This window comes from Sinohyriopsis cumingii, unplaced genomic scaffold (genome assembly GCF_028554795.1).
Source record: "Sinohyriopsis cumingii isolate HCF-2022 unplaced genomic scaffold, ASM2855479v2 utg002707l, whole genome shotgun sequence".
NCBI lineage: Eukaryota > Metazoa > Mollusca > Bivalvia > Unionida > Unionidae > Sinohyriopsis > Sinohyriopsis cumingii.
This window is the reverse complement of record NW_028316277.1, coordinates 109,585-126,106: the sequence shown is the minus strand read 5'-3', so window position 1 is coordinate 126,106 and position 16,522 is coordinate 109,585. Positions and strand designations below refer to the sequence as shown.

General features: G+C 33.0%; 1 protein-coding gene across 6 annotated transcripts in view; it reads left to right on the top strand.

Moving 5' to 3' along the window:
* The window catches only part of LOC149770099 (ankyrin repeat and death domain-containing protein 1A-like), a 58,659-nt gene extending 42,841 nt beyond the window's left edge, over window positions 1-15,818 (top strand). For all 6 annotated transcript variants that reach the window (XM_089949399.1, XM_089949400.1, XM_089949398.1 and 3 more), the window contains 8 exons: window positions 2,371-2,469; window positions 2,849-2,947; window positions 3,588-3,686; window positions 4,568-4,666; window positions 9,869-9,964; window positions 10,498-10,696; window positions 13,210-13,338; window positions 13,950-15,818. In XM_089949399.1, coding sequence (XP_089805525.1) covers window positions 2,371-2,469; window positions 2,849-2,947; window positions 3,588-3,686; window positions 4,568-4,666; window positions 9,869-9,964; window positions 10,498-10,696; window positions 13,210-13,338; window positions 13,950-14,020 — 891 coding nt within the window. In that variant the 3' untranslated portion in view covers window positions 14,021-15,818. The remainder of the gene's footprint in view (window positions 1-2,370; window positions 2,470-2,848; window positions 2,948-3,587; window positions 3,687-4,567; window positions 4,667-9,868; window positions 9,965-10,497; window positions 10,697-13,209; window positions 13,339-13,949) is intronic.
* The last annotated feature ends 704 nt before the right edge of the window (window positions 15,819-16,522 follow it).

The window sequence follows — 16,522 nt, the reverse complement described above, 5'->3', positions numbered from 1 at the left end:
ATCCATTTAAAATCCAATAATTTCAGAAACACATTTGTTCACAAAAAGAACTAATCTGAATAGAATAGAAACTATTCACTCACAGGATGTGCATTTCCTATGATTTTAGGTTGTTTGAGACTGGATCATTTTTTTGTTTCGTTGTTGTTAGCAAAGTCAGATATTTCTCAGCTGCATAATTTTCAAGGGCTCAATGTCATGGCTTTCTAGCCACATCAGTCCTTTCTTGAATGCAAGTACTGTATAGTTTTGGAAACAGCATGGGGTGTTTCCAGCAGATCCTACTTCCTGTTGATCAGGATCTAAATTTTCTCTTTTGGTCACCTAGGAAGAACTTAATGATATCAGCAGCATCAGTCTTACATTCAGCAGTGGGACATTCTTCATCAATTTTGATCCAGTGCTGAGCATCATCAAATGAGTTAAAATGTCCCTGTAGCACAGCTTTAGTCACTTTAACAGCCTCCTCTATGAATCCCTTAAAATGACAATCCTATTCACAATATAAGCTTTCCTTTTCCAGGTCATCTCCATTGCAAGATTAAATGTCTTAATTTACTCATAAATACTGACAAGACTGAACTCACTTTTAAATCTTATTTCCCTTGAAAATTGTTTGAATAGACCTTATTTGTACTGTAGCTACAGTATGTAATGAACATCTATCTCTTCTGGGATGCACTGCAACAAATTTACAGAAAGCGGTGACAAGTTCAAAAGACATGCCACTGCTAACCCTTTCTTTGATTTGTCCAGGTGTCAATAAACCATGGTCAACAGTAAGCTGGTCTTCTGTATGATTAGTGAGCTGTGTTTACAGAGATTAAGTCACTCATCTGCTTTAGTGTTAAAGGAAGATTAGACAGTCATGTGTACTGTAGTCAAATACAATAGTTGATATAGACCAATGACAGTTATGACTTATTGGAGACATAGATAATTTCCAATGTCCAAAAGCCTGTTAGGAATACAATATCTTACTTTACCTGAATACAGTGGTGGCTAATTAGAGTTCAACTATGACTGTAAAAGCATTCTGGTAATGTTCAAATCAAGTGAAGTGGATTTTGATATAAAGGTTTCAGGTGATAGTTATTTTTTTAAAATTTCAATTTTTATATTTGTGCTTTAGGAATCCACAGTGCTACTGTGTTATATCCAGAATTGCATTATAGTGAAGTGCATTATGATGGTGGAGAGCTGTATTCAGCGTAACCATAGCAGATCAGTGTATATTTTTATGCACAGCCTTAATGAAGGAAAATTAGCCTAATTTAAATCAACATATTGAATGATTTTTTATAAATCCCAAAATATTCATGGTGATAGACCATATGCCACTATCAAAATCATGAAAATGTATTCCAATCCAAAATTATTTCCTATCTCCCTTTTCAACCTCAACTTTTATGTGTTAGAAATCTAACCAAATCCCAAAGTGGAACCACTCTAAAGTCAGAAAAAGAATATTGAAAATCAATGCAAGACTACAAGTATATACATGTTATTAGAAGTATTTTAAAGGCATGTGTAATGAAATTTATATATTTCCTCATATATAATTTCACAGGATGGCACAAACCTTTGGCAAAATATTTATATTTTGTCTGCAGATTTGCAAGAAAATACATACTTTTATTACCTATATCAATTTCATAACATTTTTTTCTCAGTCTGCTTAGTGAATGTAGTTTACTGTCAACTTTATATGCTGCAGTTCACTCAGTTCAATATATTATTTAAGACCAAGATGCACCCCCCACCATGATCACATTACATTGTTGTCATCATTATATTATATATCTGCATGCTTTAACATCAGGGATATTATAATTCCCATTGTACTTCTGTCTGTCCACCTATCCAACACTATTGCCTCCTAAATTGATGGGAGGAAATTCAAACCTAACATTGCTTGTTTCTATAGTGATCATGTACTATATTTGACTCTCTTCTCTGGTGTTCGTTGGCAAGTCATGGTCTGAAGTCAAATGTACAAAAATATAAAATTAGTTGTTATAATGGTATTTATATTTTTTCCCTCCAAACTTATTTAGACATGCAGTAATAACATGGTGTAATAGATAGGATTGGACCTTGGGTTATGCTGGGTTGGGATGTGGGGGAGAGTTTGAGAAATTGATGGTCCTAATGATACTGTTTGAATTTAATCAGTATATATACAGGAATTATCTTTGGTGGTGTTGGTGGTGGTAATATTGCACCATCAAATGACTAGTTAAATCTTCATTTTGCTATGGGATGTTGACACAGGTCATTTACAAATTCAAATTTTGTATAAAATAATGTGCCTATTATTATATTTGAAAAAATCTTGAGTAAAAATGAACTTTGTATTTTTCATTACAGGAGGGGCGCACAACTTTGCATATTGCAGCTGAGAAAGGACATGAAGAGGTTGTAGAAGTATTACTGAACAGTAATGCCAGTTCAAGCTGTGAGACAGTTGTAAGTTGGCAGAAATCTGAAGAGTGAAAATTAAACTCAGTAATAGAGAGTTTGAAAATGTGTATAAGTAAAAATAAAAAGAATCTTTAGTAAATACTTTATGTGAACATGTATTTTTTCTTAAAGTATACTTTTGGTGTAATTATATTAAAGAGAGAAACTTAATACTTTTCAATAACAAAATTAGAAATTAAAATTGAACAAAATGTGAATCAGATAATCAATTCTATTACATATAAATGAGGTAGACTGGAAATTTTTATGATTTTACAGAAATTTGCATTTTGATAACATGTATCAGTTATTACAATTAACAACAGCAATATGTGAAGCTACTGCCATTCATTATTATTATCATTACTGTTGTTATCGCCTGCAGAGGGAGATGACTCCTCTCCACTTTGCTGCTCAGTTGGGACACACAGAAATATGCAAACAGCTCATTAGGCATGGTGCCAATTTGAATGCTCAAAATCATGTATGTATGCAATAAATGATACAAATTTAAAGCAAAGTAAACAATCTTAAATAATATTACTCTAGCATAATGTATACATACTTAAAATAATTTACATTTATAAAGATCAAGTATAAAATAAATTTCCAGAGAAAACATCTTAGACTTTCCATGAATGATTCGTCTTGTATATACATAACAGGCATAACTAAATAGTTTATATTTAAGTTGTTACTTTTAAATGATTGTATTTCTTATCTATTCACTTTTTAAGAATTCATGATGATTAAGCTCGAGTCAAGTTTATTTTAAAGGATTTGGTCCCAATATTCATCCATATGGTAAATGAAAATAGCCATGCTAATTTATGAAAGAAACCCCTCTCACTTATGACTATATGGTCATTCATGATAAACAAGTTCTGCTTGTTTGAAACATCTGGTTACTTTATGGCACTCATATTTTATGGGAAGTTTGTAAATGCTAAGTTATTATACAAGATCCCATTCCATTCTACATCAGCTACAAGGAAAAGGGGAGTGAGAACATTCAAAATTACGTTTCCAGAGTGTAGAAAATGAAAGCTTGCTAGAAGCTGAAGACACCAAAACAACACATTTTCTTTGTATATACAGTATCATTTAGTCGTCTTTATTTGCAGCAAGGTAATACAGCACTACATTTAGCTGTTATGGGCAACTTCAGAGAATTGACAAGGTTGTTAGTGGATTCCAAAGCAGAAGTTGATCTGCCCAACAATGTACGTATTTAGAGTTCATTATTTTTCCATCAACAGTCATTTGCAATGACAGCCTTTCTCTATTCATGTTAGTATGTAGTATCACGTTTCATCCTCTAATCTTTTATGAAGGAATCCTTTAAACCCTCTAGTAAATAGTAACCCCCATTCTGCATTACAGAATCATAAAACAATCACCCATTTTCAGTTTAAAGTCAGGCAAAGTTTTCTGTGAAATGAATTAAATATTAGTAAATGGAAAATCAGGGTCTTTGCCCAAATATTGCCATTATAAAAAATCTTTTAGAATATTGTTTTAACTTGAAAACCCCTAAGCACTTGGATCACTTATTTAATTTCCATGTACTTTGTTAGGATATTCTGATGAAATTGGTTTTTGTCACACCTATGAATCATAGACAGGGCCTTCAGTTAGATTTTAAATTGGAAGGTGACTTGTCAAAGTAGGCTGGGGCTTTTGGAGACATTGCCCAATAGGGATACAGGTTAATGTTTTTTTTTTAAGTGGCCAGGTAAAAAGTAAAAGTATCCAGGTAAATCACCTGTCTTCCAGCTGATAATGAAAGCCCTTATTGAATATTCTGATGAAATTGACTTTTATCTCACCTATGAATCAAAGCCAGGACACCAGGACCACCTTTGTAATGGTATCTTGCAAAAAGATTTTTGGATTTTGCCATGGTAAAGCAGGCTAGACTCAGCAGTCTGGTGAATTCTTGTTAAAGTATGCAAGTAATAATATGCGAGGATGTTTGGTTTTGTAGGATCTTTTAAAGTCTAAAACATTTTTAAGTATATTTTGATGACAATATACAATTCAAATAATTTCTGATGATATTTGTCACGAGTTAGATACTAAATGTTATTTTATTGATTGTCAGCGGTTACAGACACCTCTACATTTAGCTGTGGAGAATGGTTTTCAAGACGAAGTTGAGGTACTGTTAGCAGGAAATGCCAGTCTATCTGCTAGGGAAAAGGTGAATATAATTCAATCCACAATCATCTCAGTCTATCTCCTAGTGAAAAGGTGAATATAATTCAATCCACACTCATCTCAGTCTATCTGCTAGGAAAAAGGTGAATATAATTCAATCCACAATCATCTCAGTCTGTCTGCTAGGGAAAAGGTTAATATAATTTCAATCCACAGTCATCTCAGTCTATCTTCTAAGGAAAAGGTAAATATAATTCAATCCACAATCATCTCAGTCTATCTTCTAGGGAAAAGGTAAATATAATTCAATCCACAATCATCTCAGTCTATCTTCTAGGGAAAAGGTAAATATAATTCAATCCACAATCATCTCAGTCTATCTGCTGGGAAAAGGTAAATATAATTCAACCCACAATCATCTCGGTCTATCTTCTAGGGAAAAGGTGAATATAATTTCAATCCACAATCATCTCAGTCTATCTTCTAGGGAAAAGGTAAATATAATTCAATCCACAATCATCTCAGTCTGTCTTCTACGAAAAAGGTGAATATAATTCAATCCACAATCATCTCAGTCTATCTGCTAGGGAAAAGGTAAATATAATTCAATCCACAATCATCTCAGTCTGTCTGCTAGGGAAAAGGTTAATATAATTTCAATCCACAGTCATCTCAGTCTATCTTCTAAGGAAAAGGTAAATATAATTCAATCCACAATAATCTCAGTCTGTCTGCTAGGGAAAAGGTTAATATAATTTCAATCCACAGTCATCTCAGTCTATCTGCTAGGGAAAAGGTAAATATAATTCAATCCACAATCATCTCAGTCTATCTGCTAGGGAAAAGGTCAATATAATTCAATGCACAATTATCTCAGTCTATCTTCTAGGAAAAAGGTTGTTGTTGTTGTTGTGGGGTTTAACGCCATTTTTCAGCACACGATAGGCTATGCATGGCGGCCAGTCTTAATGGTGGAGAAAGAACCTGGGAAAGCCCCGAGAAGAATCACTGACCCATGAGAAGCTACTGGCAAACTTTCTCACATACCCACATTGGCCGAATCCTGGATTTGAACCCACGCAGACAGAGGTGAGATGGCAGTGATCCGTAATGGAGAGCGCTTTAGACCACTTGGCCACTCTGGGCCCCTTAGGGAAAAGGTAAATATAATTCAATCCACAATCATCTCGGTCTATCTTCTAGGGAAAAGGTGAATATAATTCAATCCACAATCATCTCAGTCTGTCTGCTAGGGAAAAGGTAAATATAATTCAATCTACAATCATCTCAGTCTGTCTGCTAGGGAAAAGGTGAATATAAGTCCATCCACAATCATCTCAGTCTATCTTCTAGGGAAAAGGTAAATATAATTCAACCCACAATCATCTCAGTCTATCTGCTAGGGAAAAGGTAAATATAATTCAATCCACAATCATCTCATTTGCTTTGTGGACCACAAATATGACAGAACTTTTTGAAAAAATTCAGACTTTCTTTTACAAGTATCCTGAGAAACTCTCAACAGCTTCATTTCATGATCAAATTGTTTCACAGACTAAAATGTTTAATGCAGAATGACCAGAATGTTTTACTGTTATCTGGTCTGACAGAGCATTTGTCTGGTCTGACAGAGCATCTGTCTTGTCTGACAGAGCATTTGTCTGGTTTGACAGCATTTGTCTGGTCTGACAGAGCATTTGTCTGGTTTGACAGAGCAGTGATGAAATTTAAGTAAGTAGGTAATGTATAGGATGGTTTTGTTAAGCACATTTTTGTCATTAGAAAAAGCATTTTGAATATCCTTTTTTATTTGTATTTACTTTTCACTGTTCCTGTGTCAGTATTTATCCCTATGCTTTAGCAGGCAATATTATAATACCATCTGTCTGTGTGTCAGTCCATCTTTCCATTACCAATTCTACTAAACCATATGGTGAGAATGCACTAAACATTTTAGTTATATTCCCCTTATCATTACCATATGCAAGGGGGTGACTTCCCCTGGGAGAGGGTTAAAGATCAAACACATGTAAGGATCGACTGTTTATGTTTTTTTTTTATAAAACTCAACGAAGTATGAACTGAAAAAGTGCTGTGAAACTGTATGATCCATGAAGTGGATTGTACAAAAATTTGTAGAGTGTTTTTTTTTTGTTTCATACTTCGTTCAGTTTAAAAAAAAATAAACAGGCAATCCTTATACTGTATTTGCTGGCCTATAACATGATACTTTTTGACCAGAGAATCTTAGCTTCATCTTATACTCCGAATTGACTTATATATGGATTATGTCATCCGAATCACTCTTTGTCTTATTTTATGCATGGAAAATATTTCTCCAAGAGTACAACAAATAATGTGCAAAAAATATTTCATTTTGGGGAAAAAATAGTGTATGAACAAATATAGGATCCCACAGTGGGTATTTTAAACAATTACATGATCATTAGTATTAAAAATTAACATAGATCAGATGTAATTGTGCTAAAGCAGCATGCACCAGTAATGTACATTGTTTGTAATATACATTGTTTAAATTTAATTACATATATGTGTATTAGAATTTACAAGTTAGAAGATAAATAACCATTACAAAGACATATTCCATCACAATTTTCTTCTTGCACCTAATGATCAAATAATCTGTATGCCCCTTTGAGAGAGAGAGAGAGAGAGAGACAAACAAACAGAGATGTCTTCACAATTGTAAATCTGTATTGTTCACTTACCTGATGACTGAGTTTACTTGTGTACAAGTGCAGTACCATATTACATTATCAATTAATACCACTAGTTAAGTGATTCCTTCTAATTTTTGTTTCCACCTCCATTATTAAAAGAATCACATGGATTTGTAGTGGTATTTACATGCCAATTAAATATGCTATGGTTGTATTCAGTCATTCCAAGATAACACCTGTTTGAGGTCAAGATTCTGCAGACCAGATCAGATTAGCAAGGCTACCAATAGGGAAATGAGGTTACCCATGGGTATTATGAATACTGTACCATATAGCTAAAGGAAATGCCAGGTGGTTACTATTGTGAATTTCTCAGCCAGTGACATTTCTGAACTTGCCCAATAACTGACAGCAATTTAAAGTACATCTAGCATGAGCAAAGATCAAAAACAGTTGCCACCTCAGTACAGGAAGAGTACATGCACTTTAAACAAAATCTTAATTGTTGGGAATGGAGAGGTCATTATACTTGCAAAGAAAATTAGACAGCATGCAAAATGGTCATTCTTGGCATTTAACCTAATGGAGACTATATGGATATAACTATTGTGAATATTTAAACCCTGAAGGAGTATGGTATGTATTTTTATAGTTTACATTTACTGTTTCATTTATTAATGTTTTCTCTCTTTGACAAAAGCTTCAGCAACACAGAGGCAATAAGTTAAAAAAGAAAGAAAAAAATATCCATGAATAGCTCTCTCTATCTCTCTCTCATATATCAGACAATATTTGATTTTGATCAAAAAGAAAAATGTGATGGAATACATATGCATCATTCTCTCTGTATCTCTCTCCCCCACCCCAAAAATGCATTTTAGTAATAATGGTGCAATTTCCCTATTGCAGATAATCTGAAATAGCATACAGTGATACTTTTAATATTTATGAAACCAGAAGTTTAATTCCACACAGCATCTAAAGTTTTATCCTCTTTGTAACAATACATTTTCGGGTCAGTGTCATTATATGTAGCTAAAAGTACATAATACATTTAAAATCTTTTGTGTGAAACAAATTAGGTATTTTTAGTTACATTTAATGATCCTGACCAGAAAGGTTACTGAGTTAAAGGCAGGATGAAAGTTGATATTCTGTGTGGAACAAAGTGAAAAACATAATCCGAAGTATTTAACTGGCCTTGTCTTATATTCAGCATTGACTTATATATGGATGCAGGATGGAAAATTTGCCAAATTTGCTGATTTGACTTATACTCCACATTGACTTAGAGGCTGGCAAATACGGTAATTAAATTCAACAGCATAAATAAATCCATAGTTTGACAACATTCTTTTACTTAATCATATTTTGAATTGCATTCATTAAGATGCAATAATACACAATAGTGAAAGCTTGCCAGCTGATTTCAATACACAATTTTGATCAGCCAGAAGATCTTAGATGCTCGTAATAAAAAAATCCTTAAGTAAAAGTGTATACATAAACTCTGTAAACCAACTATGCTGGCTTTTAAACATTATCTGATACTACATCTGTCAAGTGACTGCATTGCTGAATTGGTTAGAGTGTCATGTTAAGAATATGAAGGTTGTGGGTTTGATTCCCACTGTGACCACATTATTTAGTTTTCTTTTTTCTTCTCCTTTGTTTTATTCTACAGAACAAATTTCAAATTTCCACATTGTAATGGTATGCAGATTTCAAATCATAGATTACTATCTATATTCACTCACTGATTAATTCCACATGGTACTAAAATGTCATCACAGCAAGATAAGTAAGCAATGTTTATTTATTCATTTAATTTTTACTTGTAGCATTAGCAGATATATCTCATTTGAAAAAAGGTCCAGTATTTGGATCATAATTAAAATGTTATATAAGAAGAACTGAATTTGAATAATCCTATATTATAAAAATAGTCCTCATTCATTGAGTATATATACAGAAAAGTAGTGTAGTTTGAGTAATCCTATATTATAAAAACAGTCCTCATTCATTGAGTATATATACAGAAAAGTAGTGTAGGTGGGCTTGACTTAAAAAAAATTGGGTTTACATAGGTATGAACCAAACAAAAATCAAAAGGGCATGGCCAATCAGATTGCTGGAAATCATAATGGTGAAAATTTTTTAAAATTATATCTGATTTTTTTAAATTTATTTGTTCATGTATCCAGGTTTATTTAAAGGAAAAAAAAATTTCAACTTTTTGTAATCTTTTGGACAGCTTGTAATTAAGTTATTATATTGCCAAAATGGAAACGTGTTTAGAATCTCCCAAAGCTACACTGGGCCAGTTTTGTTCCAACTGTGTGGAAATTCTTATCATCTATCAAAGTTGTGTTTGGATGACTTCCCTAATAATATGATGGCATTCAAAAGCATCCAGATGTAAAACATAAGCTTGACATGTTCCCCAAACTCAATTTCTTATAGCATATTCTATCACAATTGTGTTTTTAGTGGCCTCCCCATCAACTAGTTAGCTGCCCAGGCAGATTATGTGTATTGTAACAGTCATTTAAATGTCTTTATAGACTGGGAAAACTTCATTACATCTGGCAGCAAGGGGAAGCTTTGTGGCCATTGTAGATATGATAATCAAAGCGGAGCGATACTACTCAACAAGCAGGGTGAGTTAACATTTAATATTTGCTTTAGTAATCGGACTACTTCACATTTCTAATTACAATTACTGACAGCCATATGGTAAAAAGTTTAAAATAAATTGAGTGAATTCATAATATTATGATTCTCTGTAATAAATTTTAATTTTCTGCTGAATTGTGTCCAAGAAAAACTACATAAATGTGAGTTTTAAACTTTATTTGCCATTCAATCCTTATTTAAACTGTTACATTTTTGTAATAGCAGTTTGAAAAATGTGTATTTACATGAACAAATGACAATATAAAATGTCATATGCATGCCACTGCACAAATTGACATAAATATGGCCCTGAAATTACAAAAATTCATTTTTTTACTGAAGATTATTTTGCAACACAGTAGATAATATTTTGTCCAAAATTAATCAGCCAATATAGCAAAATGCTATAAAATCACAATAAATTGATGAAGTCGAAACATGAGATACAATAATCAGAAAGTATCCAAACAAAGCATAATGTGCCATAAATTTTGACCATTATACTAACAACCTGCAGGAGTACCATGAAAACGACTTGGACTATATTGATCCCCACACATATTTGCGCCAACCAGCACATCCTTCAGCTCCTCTTATGAAAGAGTTACTATGGAAACTTGCAACAAAGCATTTGAAGGAAAATGACTGGAAGAAATTAGCTAACTATTGGAAATTTATGCCAGATCATGTTCGAGCTATTGAACATCAGTATACTGGTAAGTGCTCTATTTCATACTGTTGTTCCTCTCTATCATGTGTAGACAGATAAATGGTATTGCCAGTAGTATAGGCTGGGATGAATAGCAGAGCAAATTGATCAGTTACCTCATCACCAGCAGAGGGTCCCACAATGCAGTGAAATGGTAGTGGTTGCGTTGGACTGCTTTTAAAAAATGTTCTAGGTCCTTCTACCACCATCATCTAATCTTGTATACATTATACAGTACATGCATGAAAATATCCAGGGAATTCCTTAATTTGGTATTTATGATTAATGCTTGTAAATTGTTCTCATTTAGTCTGAAACTATAATAATTGAAATAGTTTCTTATATTTACATATATACTTATATACATACACACACACTGACACTTAAGGGAATTTTTTTAAATTTGTAATTCTCATGCCTGCATATTCAGACTTGACTTCTGGGATTGTTACAACTGTATGGTTGCAAACTAAGAAACAGAAAAGATTCAAAACCATGACGTTTTGTAAAATTCAACAAGTAATTTATTTCTGAAGAAAATCAAGTGAAACTTTAAAAAGAACTTACAGTATTGTAAATTAAATCCCAAATAGTCCCAAAGTTCTAGCACAAGTCCAGATCTATTAATTCCAAATTAATTCCAATTTGATTGTGCTGATGTGTCAATAGCCTTGAATGTATTAATGTGCTAACAGTCTTGATGTATCACAATGATATAATCCAAAATGTCATTGAATGAATTCATAATAATCCCAAAATAGTGATTTACTTAAAAAATACTGAGCACTTTTTAATTCTAGTGAATAATTTAAATAAATAAATCCTCTCAATTTAAAAACTGAACACAACAATAATAATGATTCCACTTTGGTTCTTAAGATAGGAATGAGTAATTCTGAAGTAAACAATATTAATATAAAGAGCTAAGAAACAATAACAAAGCCAGGATGATGGTCATTTTCCAATTAAATTTGTAAACAACTTGCTTCTAGAACATTATTTTTTTTTAAAAATAGACTTTGAACTCAACACCTGTAAACATGTTTGCCTCTAAAGTACAAGTCATACAGGTCATGTATACACATTTACTCATCTTAAATTAAACATAATTTGTGTTAAAATTTAATACTAAGTTTGTTTAATCAAAGTCTGTTCATTCCTGATTATTGAATGCTCTGTACTTTAACTATCATGAAACTTCTAAAAGAAAATTATTGATTGCTATGAACTTTTACAATGGTGGCCAAGTACTAAACTAGGTCAAGAGAAGAGTACACTGAGTCCAATCATCCCAACATAGGGTAGTAGATATTTGTTTAGCAACATGCACAGCTTTTATTGTGACATCACAGAAGCATAGCTTTCAATCCAGATTGTACTGGATCACACCTTTAGTGTGTCTGTGTGAGATTTGGTTTTAACGTAGCTTTAACAATTTTTCAGTCACATCGCTACAATGTCTGCAGTGTAGCAGTTTATAGTGATGTCTAGCACTAGGACATCATGCCGCAGACATATAGTATGATGTCCCACCCAGTCACATTATCCTGACACCAGGTCGACCAGTCCTAACACTAACCTCTTAATGCTGAGCACCAAGCAAGGCAGCTGTTAGTACCATTTTTGTAAGTCTTTGGTATGACTCAGCCGGGGATTGAACCCACAACATCCCATATCTGAGGTAGAAGCTCTAACCACTAGGCCACCAGAGCGGTGATCACACCTTTAGGTTGATCTCACCCAAATATGTACACATACTTAAACATTGATTTCACCACATCTATTTCTTGGGGCATGTAAATAATGAACTCCCAAAAAGCTATGGGTGAATGAGGATCCAAATGAATACTTGCCATTTAAAGGTATGAAGAGTCAGATTCTTAACAAAGGACACCCATTACTGAAATTGTCATCAAAGTTGAATACCTGCATGACCTGTGTGACTTTTACTTAATTAATAATGATCTTAATATATACTCTAAAATCATAGAGATATATTAGCTATGTAATACGTTGCTTACAAAATAACAAGACCTTAATCAGGTAAGCAAGGGTTTCCTTATCAGCTGGGAGCTGGTGATTTATCCAGCTGTTTTTACTGTACACCCATCTACTTTGAAAGAATTAATCATCCCCAATGGGGGAGGTCTCCCAAACCCTGCACCTACCTTGCCAACTCACCTGCAAACGTTAAATCTAATGGAAGGTCCAGGTAGGCCATAAACTCAATTACTGACCAAGGTCAGTCATGCAATATAGATATACAATACATAACATATAATCATGGATAAAAGCCAGTACACAATACAAATTAAATATATCAAACAGCATACATCTAAGTACATCAATAGTCTTGTCAGAGAAGCAAGTCTGAATGTCATCTGTGGTTCATCTGGGATTATTTATGCCTTAGTTATATGTTTCTCACATCAAGAACTTTAGTGCTGCAGTTATATTTCTCATATAATGTTGCTGTTGTGTGATGGAAAATCATAGTTTCTCCCTTTTCTTTTCTCTCAGGTGCCAGTAGCTACAAAGAACATGGATACAGACTCTTCATGATTTGGCTTCATGGCGTTAGAAAAGATGAAAATATTTTGAAATTGTTATTTGAGGCCTTAGTTGCAATTGACAGAAGGGCACTTGCAGGTTGGTGTTTTTGTATCTGATCATTTCTTATAATTTGCTTCATTGATGTATTGTGATTGACTTTGAACAAAGACATAGAGCCTTACTGATTGTTGGGGCCCCGAGTGGCAGAGTGGTCTAATGCGCTCGCTGTTACAGATCACTGCCATCTCACCTCTTTCTCCATGAGTTTGAGTCTCAGCCTCGGCTAATGTTGGTACATGATAAAGCCTGCCAGTAGCTTCTGGTGGGTCAGTGGTTCTTCCCGGGGTTTTCCAGGGTTCTTCCTCCACCAATTATACTGGCTGCCATGTATAGTCTATCTTGTGCTGAAAAATGGCGTTAAACCCTACAACAACAACAACTTACTGATTGTTCAGAACTGTTTTCATTAAACTCTGCAATTTTTTAAAAATCTTTCTAGTTTTTTTAACTACATTAAATTTCAATTCAGCTCTACCATATCAATTGACTTTATATTTTGATTTAAATATTGATTTTAACATGGCATATTGTATTTGAGGTAGATATCAGTAAGTAAAATATAAATACCCAATTTTTTACTGACAAAAGGTTTGCAGGAAGTTATGTAATAAAAGAGTCTAAAACATGTATATTTGTTATTTTTCTAGAACAAGTGAGAAGAAAATTTGCTGGAGAACCAGAAAAACCATGCATGCACAGTTTATGTGGACTTATTTGATAAATGATGAAATGGACCTCCCATTTAATAAATGATGAAATGGACCTCCCATTTAATACATGATGAAATGGACCTCCCATTTAATAAATGATGAAATGGACCTCCCATTTAATAAATGATGGAATGGACCTCCCATTTAATAAACGATGAAATGAACCTCTCATTTAATACATGGATGAAATGAACCTGTCATTTGATAAATGGATGGAATGGACTTGCCATTTGATACCTGGAAGAAATAAACTTGTCAATTAATACATGGATGAAATGAACCTGACATTGGATAAATGGATGAAATGGGCTTGCCATTTGATAAATGGATGAAGTGAATATGTCATTTGATAAATACACAAAACTGGTTTGTTCTGAGTGAATGGAAAGAAAAAGTTTGATATGGTGTAGGAATACAGTGATGCCATCAGGCTGAAATGTATTCATATACCATATCAAACGAGTTCTTTTCACGACTTAGTACAAAACATGAATGTGGTTTTGTATTTATTACATACATTTTTATGCTTTCTAAATATTTTTGGTTTACTGTAGGAATAAAATTCAAACCAAACTAGGATTTATAAAAGTTTGATTCACTGGGACTAAAAGCATCTATGAGCAGATGTCAAAGAAGGCAACTAGTTCAAATCTGGGTGTGTGATACGCAATGATGGATTGAACAGGTATATCGAATGCCTGATCAAACATGTAAAATTAAATGAGCATGTAACGAATGGATGAAATGGACCCGTTGTTTGATAAAAGGATCAGATGGTCATGGCACTTACAAATGGGTCTCCACATATTCTTAGACATACTCAGTTAGGGAAATAGAAGCCGACACATGGAAAGTGAAGAATGATTCTAAAATAAAATTATATAGTTGTCTTGCCATTCAGTTTAAGGATTATTTACATTAAACTTTATGAATTAATGTATGCTTCATTTCTGTCTGTGGAAGTCTGGGTGATTCAGTTCATTACAGGGTCAACTGTAGTCCAATTTAACTCAAAGGTGCTCAAATCATACTGTTCATTTGTTGCTCCTCCATTAGCAAGAACGGAAAACTTGCATATAATAAGATATTTAAATGTTTTTACATAATGGTGTTAGAGTTAATTATAGATGGAACATGTTTCTTTTAAATTTTGTATATTTTGTTCGTGACTTTTGTATTAAGTCTTATGAGGCACAATATGTGTAACCTATTTGGTTCATATTGAACTAAAACATTTCAGTTATATGATGATGAAATTCATTTGTTTTTGAAAAATCTAAAAAATAACATTAAAAAAAATATGTATCAAAATCAACTCATTGACCAAGTGTTAAATTCACCATAGCAAGAAATGTTTGAAACATTTAGTTAAATTTGGCATCAATCAACCCACTGACATTAACTAAATTACTGGTAATTATTAATGTTAAGGAATCCATGGGATTAGTTAACAGTCACATGTGGACAAAAGAGAAAGATAATGTATGTAATGTGACAACCATGACACTGAAGATGAATATTATTTTCTTTCAATCCAGTATATACTGACATGTAAGCTTAGTAAAAAAAATACCTACAGCTCAAGAAAACAATGTTTTAAAAGCTAAATTTTCTTTTAGATTATAATTTTTACAGTAATTTGTTTATAAACATTGCTTATATTTGTCCACCCTCTACTTTCAGCTTTTGCTGATTTCCTTTGTTGAGTTTATTGTTAAAGGTGTAGCTATGGCATCTGATAACCAGACAATATTTGTAGTATGTACTCTATGAGCATGCTTATGAGAGTAAACAACTGATCTTAAACCTGTGTAAATCTAATTCATTTTTAGATACTTATTCAGCTGTTACTGTATAGGAAATTAGTGACAGGGTCATTTTTCCCCACACATTTCTATGTAACCTTTGCACTGATCTGCGACTAAGCCTAACATCATTTTTCTGCAAACTTTTCTGTGTAACCTTGACACTGACTTTTACGAGGCATAGCATAAGAAAATGCATACTAACCTATATATTTTGAAGCGATATTGGATTGCCTGGATCCAAAGCTATGTAAAAATACCGATTTAAAAGAGTTAAATCCTTCAACATTTCACTAGCGATCAATCATAATTAAAATTTACTTGTACTTTTCTGTATAATATTACCAATCATGTGGATGCTCACTCTGTTCAATCGACTGTCTAATGTCATTTGTTGCACATTCAGGCTTTCAATTGTACCATTAACATGTACAATTCTTTTTTTGTATCTGATCTTCCTAATGATAAGAAACATTACTGCATTGTCCATAATGTTTCATACACTTTTACAAATAAATTTGCAAAATATAAAAATAAGGTAAAGAAAAATTAGTTTTCTTAGGTACATAATATTTTAATAAGAAAAGAAGTTCTGCGTATACAAAATCAGTATAAAATATGAATTGTGGTACAAAACCTAACTGGCAATATTATTTCATTCTGTAATACCATTTGGATAAAAGAATCTTGTACTCCGAACATAAA